The following is a 9,549-nucleotide window of genomic DNA, read 5'->3' on the forward strand; positions in this document are numbered from 1 at the left end:
TTATTCACAACATACGCTGCACTCAAGTCCCAAGTCTAAAGTAGATGAAGTGTGAGCAGAGAACAATGTCTTCTGTTGTGATGGTAATTAATTTATGACTTTATGCGAAGGTTCAAACTGCTGAATGAAGTCATTGTTTTCAGCTGTTTTGTTTTTCTCCATGTTGTTGAATAATCTTGTTCTTGGATTGGGGTTTTCTATTGAGAGCTGCCTTCTCTTTAACCTTCAGGTATTGTTTACCTACATTGTAAAAAAGGAAGCTTGATGACTCACAAACACAGCAGATCTAACCAGCAGTGAGGGAGAAGTGCATTCTTGTTTTATCAAATACATTGTACTATGTATATGAATGTGTACTCAATAAGATAAATATGTGCAAATTTTGTACAATTTGTATAAATCTGTACAATTGAGATGTAGTTAGTTAGTTCTCGTCATGATGAGCTTAGCGTAGCACAAACACCAGAAACTGAAGGGAACAGGGTATGACTGTCAGAGTATCCTCTGCTCTCTCTTTTGTATTCTTTGCGTTTTGTACGTGTGTAACATATGCAGAAATGTGTACAGCTTATACGATACCATCAACAACAATCAAGACTCTTGTGAATACTTTACCATTCATGAGAATCAAAAGCTCAAGGTGATTGGACCATTTACTGAACGACTTTCCAGCAGAAAGAGAAAATGTCTAAAGATACATTTTCTTTAATTGCGCTCAGGTAGAGGTGAGGAGAAATTAGGAAATAGGCTTGAGACAACACCCCACTTTAAGTCACTATGGAATAGATGTAAACTCAACAGTGATTAATGGGAAAAAATAAATTTCCCCCATAATCTCACCATATGCATTAAAATGAGACAACCTTCTAGTAGGTATTAGTCAGTCTGTCATTCCACTGGTTGTTGGTGTAACACTCCCTCCCTCTCTTTTTCTGTTTTTTTTTTCAGCTGGTAACGCAGTGTAATTCCAGATTCATGGACTGCTCCAATGCTCAGAAAGACTACAACAAAGAGAAAAATCGAAATTCCTCTGTGGTGCCATGTAAGTTTAACAGTCTTGTAAAAATTGATTAAATCTGGAATAAAGAAAAATGAAGTGGCTCTAAAATAACTGGGTTCCTCCCTGGGTCAAACCCCTTCAAGGAAATCAATGTTATCTGAGTAGTTGTTTACGTATTCCTGCTATAACTGCTCTCGAACATGTACTGAACACTGGACAGCCTCCGGTTATTCTCCGGAGGGACTGTAGGTGATAATTTCTATCTCTGCTATTACTATATCTAACAAAGGCACAATACATAGTAAATTGAAATATTTCTCGTTTGAATAACTAGGCTGTCTGTATGTTGACTGGTCTCAGTATGATCATTCAGCTACTCTCTTTTGTTTCCAGCCGTTGCGTAATCTGTTACTGGTTGTAGCCAATAACAGTGCAAGCATGATACACACAGACTGGCCTTTTAATGTGAACCAATTCAATAAACTGATTAAATTATATTCTTTTCCTCTCTCCATGCAAACCACTCCACCACCCTCCCTTTCTACCTCACCTTTCTGTTTGTCTCTGAACAGCGGAGCAAGCCAGAGTCGGCCTAGCACCTTTGCCTGGCATCAAGGGCACCGACTACATTAACGCATCATATATCATGGTCAGTACACCCACTTCTTCTGTCAGTCATTGATCTCCACTGTTTGACTCAGAGCAGGTTACATCAAGTTTTGCAAAATCAAAGCTGGAGAGACTGAGATATTCAGACTTTAATCGGTAGGATGGGTCTAGCTCCATATACACTGGATTCTACTGTTCCCCTCAATGCAAAACTGACTAATACAAAATAAAAATACACCAGTAACATGAATGAATGATGAAGTCACTCAGAACTGCTATAGCCCTGAGGACAACTGCACCTAATACTAGACTATGTGTGGCTCACCTCTGTAAGCTTTGATTATGAATAAAACCCAGACCCAAAGAAGAGTGAATTTAACTTGGGTGTGGCTAATATTTGGTTGTGGGTCAGGATCTCTTCTCAATGCTGTCATTTGTGATGAAAACGTCAATTTAAAAATGTCAAGTCTTAAGTCTTAAGCAGAGAAAAACCCTGATTGACTACACAGTGACATTTTCCTGCTCTCTTGAAACCCAGCCATAACCAAAAAGGTCATCATATGTCATGTTTTCACGGGCTGAGTAGAACTCTCCGTAACTACTGACATGATTTTGATGTGTAAAATCGGTGGATTATCTCTATAAAGAGTGACTTCAAAGTTCAGACTAGCCTCTGAATCCAACAAGCCTGTAAAAAGCAGGTATGTATGACGATATGATTGTTGTCAGGTGAAGTCACTTATCTCCATGTATGCGTGACAATGAACTCACAGCTCATCTAATAGCAGCTCATTATCATCCTTTCATCAGTTGATGTCATTATTTGGTGTCAGTCTCCCTTTAACCCTTTTTTATTTGATGTTTTATTCCTATCTTTTCTACAGGGATACTACCGTAGTAATGAATTCATAATTACCCAGCATCCTCTGCCCCACACCATAAAAGACTTTTGGAGAATGATCTGGGACCACAATGCACAAATTATTGTTATGCTCCCCGCCAACCACGGACTGGTATGAATCCAACATACATGCACGCACACCTGTGTTTAAGTTATTATCACACAACTTCATGGCAAGTGTTTTGTGTTTTGGTGTCATTTTGTGTAATTTGTAAACTTGCTTGTGCTCATCTGACAGTTTCCTGACTTTTATGAAGCAGGAGTTACATATACACTGATAAGCATCCAGCCAAATACTCAACTAACACACACACACATAGAAAGATTCACAAACACACAATCATCGATTGCAAACATCCCATCTCACAGTGGTTTGATGAGCCACAGCCACTTTAGCATGGGACATTCATTGATGGGTTTTGCTCAATTTAAATACAGATAATCATATATTCAGACTTTTGGATAGATCATTTAATCTATACATAGGTCTACACATTGCAAGAATAGAATAGAAAGCACAGGATTTGTGTTAATGAATTTTGTTTCACTGTTATCTACTAAAAGTGAACATTTCAGTTCATTGTTGAATTGAGTGAACCATTTCACCCACCAGTATAGATTTATGAACAGAAAGTTTACTAAATGAATAATGTATGCTGTTTTACATTGTTGAATAATAAAGACAGAAGTAAAACTGTGTGTCTGCTCTTCTGCAGGCGGAAGATGAGTTTGTGTACTGGCCCAGTCGGGAGGAGGCGATGAACTGTGAGGCGTTTACTGTCACTCTCATCAGCAAAGATCGACTCTGTCTGTCCAACGAGGAGCAGATTATCATCCATGACTTCATCCTTGAAGCTACACAGGTGTGTGAGGGCACTCAGATCCAATCACTCCAGACCACAGTCGGAGGTGGTCTGGCATGTGTCTACAACAGTCACACATGCGTCCTGGGCCACATATGAAGGACCTCGTACTCAGCTGATGTCCTCTGACCTGCTTCAGTTTCATTTAACCTATTTATACTCTTATCTCTTGTCACAGGAGACACATTGAGGAAGCATTTATTTTAAAGACACATTTACTTAGCACTGGCAACTTGTGATCAGATCTCTCAGGACGGATGTTAATAGCAGGTGTGAACAGGGTAATTGAGGACACATTTAAGATCTGATCGCTCAGACACATGGGGCCATATTATTTTCCCAGTGTGAAAACAAATGTGTCAACACTTGATTTCCTATTTCTTTTAATATGGAAATGAGAAATCTTATACAGCCGTGGCCAAAAGTTTTGAGAAGTATTGGTTTTCACAAAGTGTGTTGCTTCAGTGTTTTTAGATCTTTTTGTCAGATGTAACTATGGTATACTGAAGTATAATTACAAGCATTTCATAAGTGTCAAAGGATTTTATTGACAATTACATTAAGTTTCAGCAAAGAGTCAATATTTGCAGTGTTGACCCTTCTTTTTTGAGACCTCTGTAATTCGCTTTGGCATGCTTTCAATTAACTTCTGTGCCACACCCTGACTGATGGCAGCTCATTCTTGCATAATCAATGCTTGGAGTTCGTCAGAATTTGTGGGGTTTTGTTTGTCCACCCGCCTCTTGAGGATTGACCACAAGTTCTGAATGGGATTAAGGTCTGGGGAATTTCCTGGTCATGTACCCAAAATTTCGATGTTTTGTTCCCCGAGCCACTTAGTTATCACTTTCGCTTTTGGCCACGGCTGTATGTTAACATTTTTGAGCTGTGTGCAGTGCATTGAATTACTCTACATGCCTTGTCTAACCTTTATCTCTCTTGCTATCTTTCTGCTTGTTTCCACTTTCAACAACCAGGATGATTATGCTTTAGAGGTTCGCCACTTTCAATGCCCCAAGTGGCCGAACCCTGATGCACCCATCAGCAGCACCTTTGAGCTCATCAACATCATTAAAGAGGAGGCAGCCACCCGGGATGGACCAACCATCGTCCACGATGAGTCAGTCAGATTTTTTTTTTTACTCATATATTCTTTCTATAAATAATATGTCACATGTTTTGATGTATTCAGACACACTTCAAAACATGGCTTCATTTTTAAATACAATATGCTAGTTATTATGACAAACTACCGAGGTTCATAAAAAACAGCAGAAACTCAAGACAATAGAAAATTACATTAGCGACTGTTGCTCAGGAGGTAGAGTGGATAGTTCCCTTACTAACTTCCACTTATTGTCACGGGGTAGAGCGCAGGTGGACCCACATTTGCAGAAGCCATGTAGAATAACAAAAAGTGTCCTGTAAATTAAGGCAAAGGATCTTACAGAAATAAGGTTAAAGTCCAAAACATCTACAAAACATTGGGATCAAAAGAAAACACTAGGAACAAGAAAAACTCACAAGAGAAGGATATGAAGGTGAGTGAAGACCAAAGGGTGAAAGGCAACGACAGTGAAAGATAAACAAACTGACAAAGACAAAGGGAAGCATAGAGACTTATAAACACACAGGGTAGGCAGGGGTAATTGAACACAGGGGAAACACTTGAGGAACAAGTGCAGACAATCACAGGGGCCGGATACAGGTCAAAAAGACAGGAAGTTAAGCCAACTTCAAACTTCAAAATAAAACTATAGGCAAATGTCCACAAAGAAAAGTGTGAAACAAAACAAAAACGTCTTTATCTAAGAGTCTAAAGCTTAGAGTCATGGCACTTATAGGTCATTGGTTTGATCCCCAGCACCTCCACACCACATGTCAAAGTGTCCTTGGGCAAGATACTGAACCCAAATTGATCCGATGTTCATCTGTGTGGAAAAATGTTATTTTCAATAAGAACCCTGCAATCAAGCAGCGTATTGGTCAGTCCTGACAGAGATCATGTAAGAGATCAGATTCCTACTTAGTGTTTTACAGCCCTTTTTATTGCAAGTGACAGTCCTTACAACCCCCTAAATCCCCCCACAACAGGTAACTCAATAAACTGCTCAATTAAAATTAATGAACGTGTCTTTCGTATTGACACGCATTAGCGTTCTTGAACAACACTCCAGCAGCTCTGCTCATGTTTATTCATTAGAATGATGAAGATTGCTTGTCGCATCCTCCAGAAGAAGAGCGACTAATTGAGCACTTCATCTGGTTGCTATGCTGCAGTCGAACTCGTGGCACCTACGAGATTGTCAGTTAGAAGCTTGTCCTAATTGTCTGAGCGCTCATTACTCAGCCAGGCATGGGTTTTAAGCAGCAGTGTCTGCTGCTCTCCTGGCAGGGCTGCTAATGGAAGAGGAGACCCCTGACATGGTGAAGGCGACCCAGTGTTCTCCAGGGAGCCTCACGCTGGGCTGAGCTGTCATGCTTAGGTTAATGCTTTTACTGAGAAATATTTAAGCGCAAAGATGATGCTTATGGGGGCGGCTGTGGCTGAGGGGTAGAGCGGTTGTCCTCCAACCTGAAGGTCGGTAGTTCGATCCCCGGTAATTCCCATCTGCATGCCGAAGTGTCATTGGGCAAGATGCTGAACACTGACTTGGCCCTCATAGAACAACAAGAGTGCTGATAATAGATGCACTGTAATGTGTGTGTGAATGGGTGAATGTAAAACTGTACTTTAAAGCGCTTTGAGTGGTCATCAATACTAGAAAAGCGCTATATAAATACAAAACCATTTACTATTTACCATTTATGATCTGTGAGTGTCTCCACTCTGTGGCTGAGTTGTTGTCAAGGAAATCTGAAAAACTGAGAGATGAAGCTGTCTTTAAGAGGCGACAGAGACTTTGCTGTGGCCAGATTTAATCTCCAGCAGGTTGTGATCATAAAAGAAACATGCACTGCGAGATACTCATGATGTTTTTTGGGTCTTCAACCAAACCTCTTAAAAGATTTTGACATGAAGCTAATGGAATGGGGTCTCGTCATGGGGGTTTCAGACCCTGGTGTTAATGCAGTCCAGCACATAGCCAATCACAGAATTTAAGGGGTTTCTTCACCACAGAATTTAAGGGGTTTCTCGCTGTGGACTACCTGTTCTTTAAGGGGGCACTCAGCTTCAAACAGTAATAGTTGTGCAAAGAATTAAAAAAAAGCAGGGCTGGTGAAGTTCCAATCCTGGCTGTTGTCTCATCTCCACAAAGTTGATCAATCACAGTGTTAAGTTGGTGTGAATGTGAAATTGTTGACTCTGCAAAAGAAGAAGTGATCAGACAGAGCCCCCAACTTAACCATGATCTTTGTGAGGTGGTTTCTGAAACCATTTCATCAAGCAGCCTCGAAGATGTATGTGTAAATAATGGAGTCTGGCTTTGTGTGTGTTGTGTTATGTCAGAAATGGTCAAATAGTAAAATCTCCCCAGTCAAGTGTGTCCATAAATTGTACCCCCACACAAATTACATGACAGTTTAGAACTTTCTTTTTAAGCATGTGCTAAAAACAACATTATACAAGGAAGGAATTATAATAATTTGAAGCTCCAGAAATGGAATTCACATACTTGAAATGTAATAGTTACAGATACAAAAAGCTCTTTATTAACATTCACAAAAAGAAAACCAAGAAGACCAAGAAGAAGTGTGTTGAATTTCAATTTCAGAATGAGGAGCGAGAAGACACTTCTGTAGCTAACAAAGGTATAATGATGATGTGAACCAGAGGGAGTGAAAAAGCAGCAAGAGGTTGAATGATTCCATGAATGGACCCAAAACAGTAGTTTTGTATATTATTGTAGTATTCCATTTTCATTTTTTGACACAACCTGGAACCAAACCCTCAGGTGCATGTGCAGAGAAAATAGATTAAAATAGGTTAAATCACACAGACTTTTCTTTCCCTCTTGTGTGTGTGTGTGTGTGTGGTTGTCAGGTTGGGAGCGGTGTCAGCTGGCATGTTGTGTGCCCTCACCACCCTGTCTCAGCAGCTGGAGAGTGAGGGCGCCGTCGATATCTACCAGGTGGCCAAGATGATCAACCTCATGAGGCCAGGAGTCTTCACAGACATTGTGAGTCTGACAACACTGTAACTGTCCTTCTGTACCATCCCTGCAGGCGTCTTGTTCAAGAGTTTAAGTAAATCATATATTTTCAGGTTCAGAACACGCTTTTATAACACGCTTTTATAACCGCTTTTATGTTTTTGGCTTCTCAGTGTAAGTCTAGATTTGACTCTTCACAGTCAGTTTTTTTTAAACATATTCATTTTAATTGTGCTCACGTTGTCTCAAACATGAAAAAGCTGAAAAAAAAACATTTTATTTTGCTTTAAAGAGATTTTAAGTTCATGATATGTATCACATATTTGACAACGGAATCTGACATGAAATATTTCCCCATAGGATTTCCATTAAGTACTAATTTGCAGACCGGGAGCTGATGCTTTTATAATACACATACTGTATGTTTGTGATGCTTTATTTCTGATGAATCAGTTCAAGATGATCCATTATCCTTCAGTTTGCCACCTATAGGCTTGGGTAAGAAGAGCTGCAGTATTTTGTTTGCAGTTTAGTTTTTTCATTATATCGCTCCAACACAGTGCTCTACGATATGGTGAATAAGAGCTGTGTCTAACATGAGAATACAGTTACTGTTGCATGTCAGCCATGACGTCTTGTACAAACAGGACAAGACGTCATGGCTGATGATCAATTCTGGTTCAAATAACACATTGCCTCAGTATAACTATAATCTAGCTACAGTGTCACTGCAGGATTTGGCTCGAAGAAGAAAAGCATTGGGGGCATATATTGTTCTCATCTTTTCACTCTACCTGTCTCTGATTGGTCCACAGGACCACTACCAGTACCTATACAAAGCTCTGCTCAGCCTCATCAGCACCACAGAGAACAGTTTGGGTCCTCTGGCCAGGGACGTTAACGGGACCATGGCGTCCATGTCCGACCAGTCCGACCAGGCAGAGAGCATGGAGTCGTTGGTGTGAGGGAGGTCCCTCAGAGGCCCGGAGCTGAGCGTGTCCTGTGTGTCCCAACACCCTGCGAGGTCCCGGAACCTACAAAGCTGGCACTTAACTTTGTAAAACGTCAAAGAACTATTGAGGACAAGACTTTTTGAGGCCTTTTTTGCCAGACTCTTGGTTAAAACAAATAACCTGATTACTTTTTTACACTGATAAAAAGTTTTTGATATTTATTTTTTTCGCCATTTTATGTCTTAATGTTCTCCTACTGAAGGGTTTGCACCTGCGTTTTGAGTTTCACAGCGGCGTTGGTAGGCAACGAGAAACGCCTTTCTGTCTTTTCTTGTTTGCACTATATAATGTCAGTGTTACTGCCTATACTAAAGCTGACTCACTTGGCTTTTCCTCACTTAAGCTCAGATTTTTTTTCTTTTTCTTTTGACATTCCATAACATTTGCCCTTATTCAACCAACTGCTTCTGTGAAGGACCTTGTTCTGCCTGCCACCTACCAGTTCATTTAAAGCAGCGGATGGAGGAAGTTACAAACTCTCAGCCTCAGTGACAAAATGCTGGTCAGCTTCAGCTCAGTACAACCTCCTCCTCCCTGCTCATCTCTAATATCATATTACCACTCATTTATCACAAGAACCAAGATCTGGAAGGCTTGTCACAGACAATTAGTGCTTGTTTTCCGAAAGTAATTTCCCTCCCAATTTTTATTTTGTTGCTGTTAGCAAGTCACATTCAGTTAAGAGTACCTGAGGTGGTATAACAATTGCTACTGTGAACTTTTATTATTTCTTTGTATAATTCATAATATGCTTTTTAATATATGGGAATACTGTATGTATACATATATAAATATATCCTCATAATAACTTTGTGATTTTGTACATGTTCTTTGTGGCCTCCTGCCGCAGGCCGGTTGATTTCCATTACATCCGATAATTTACCACTCCAGTGCTCATAGCTGACTCACAGCAATCTGGGAGCAGACACCCTCAGTCCTCTATGTTCTTGTATGCTGCTACATCATTTGTCCTCACACACACAAACACACATACAGATGCCACAACTAGAGATTTTTTATCCACAACATCTGATGAGCTACAACAGACGAGGCAACCTCTTATCATTTT

General features: G+C 40.2%; 1 protein-coding gene across 1 annotated transcript in view; it reads left to right on the plus strand.

The window, feature by feature from the left end:
- ptprga (protein tyrosine phosphatase receptor type Ga) overlaps positions 1-9,288 on the plus strand; it is a 352,902-nt gene extending 343,614 nt beyond the window's left edge. The window contains exons 23-29 of the mRNA XM_061070454.1: positions 949-1,042; positions 1,573-1,649; positions 2,494-2,622; positions 3,227-3,373; positions 4,351-4,493; positions 7,359-7,494; positions 8,283-9,288. Of these exons, the coding sequence (XP_060926437.1) occupies positions 949-1,042; positions 1,573-1,649; positions 2,494-2,622; positions 3,227-3,373; positions 4,351-4,493; positions 7,359-7,494; positions 8,283-8,432 (876 nt within the window). The 3' untranslated portion in view covers positions 8,433-9,288. The remainder of the gene's footprint in view (positions 1-948; positions 1,043-1,572; positions 1,650-2,493; positions 2,623-3,226; positions 3,374-4,350; positions 4,494-7,358; positions 7,495-8,282) is intronic.
- The last annotated feature ends 261 nt before the right edge of the window (positions 9,289-9,549 follow it).

Source organism: Limanda limanda, chromosome 4 (assembly GCF_963576545.1).
Source record: "Limanda limanda chromosome 4, fLimLim1.1, whole genome shotgun sequence".
NCBI lineage: Eukaryota > Metazoa > Chordata > Actinopteri > Pleuronectiformes > Pleuronectidae > Limanda > Limanda limanda.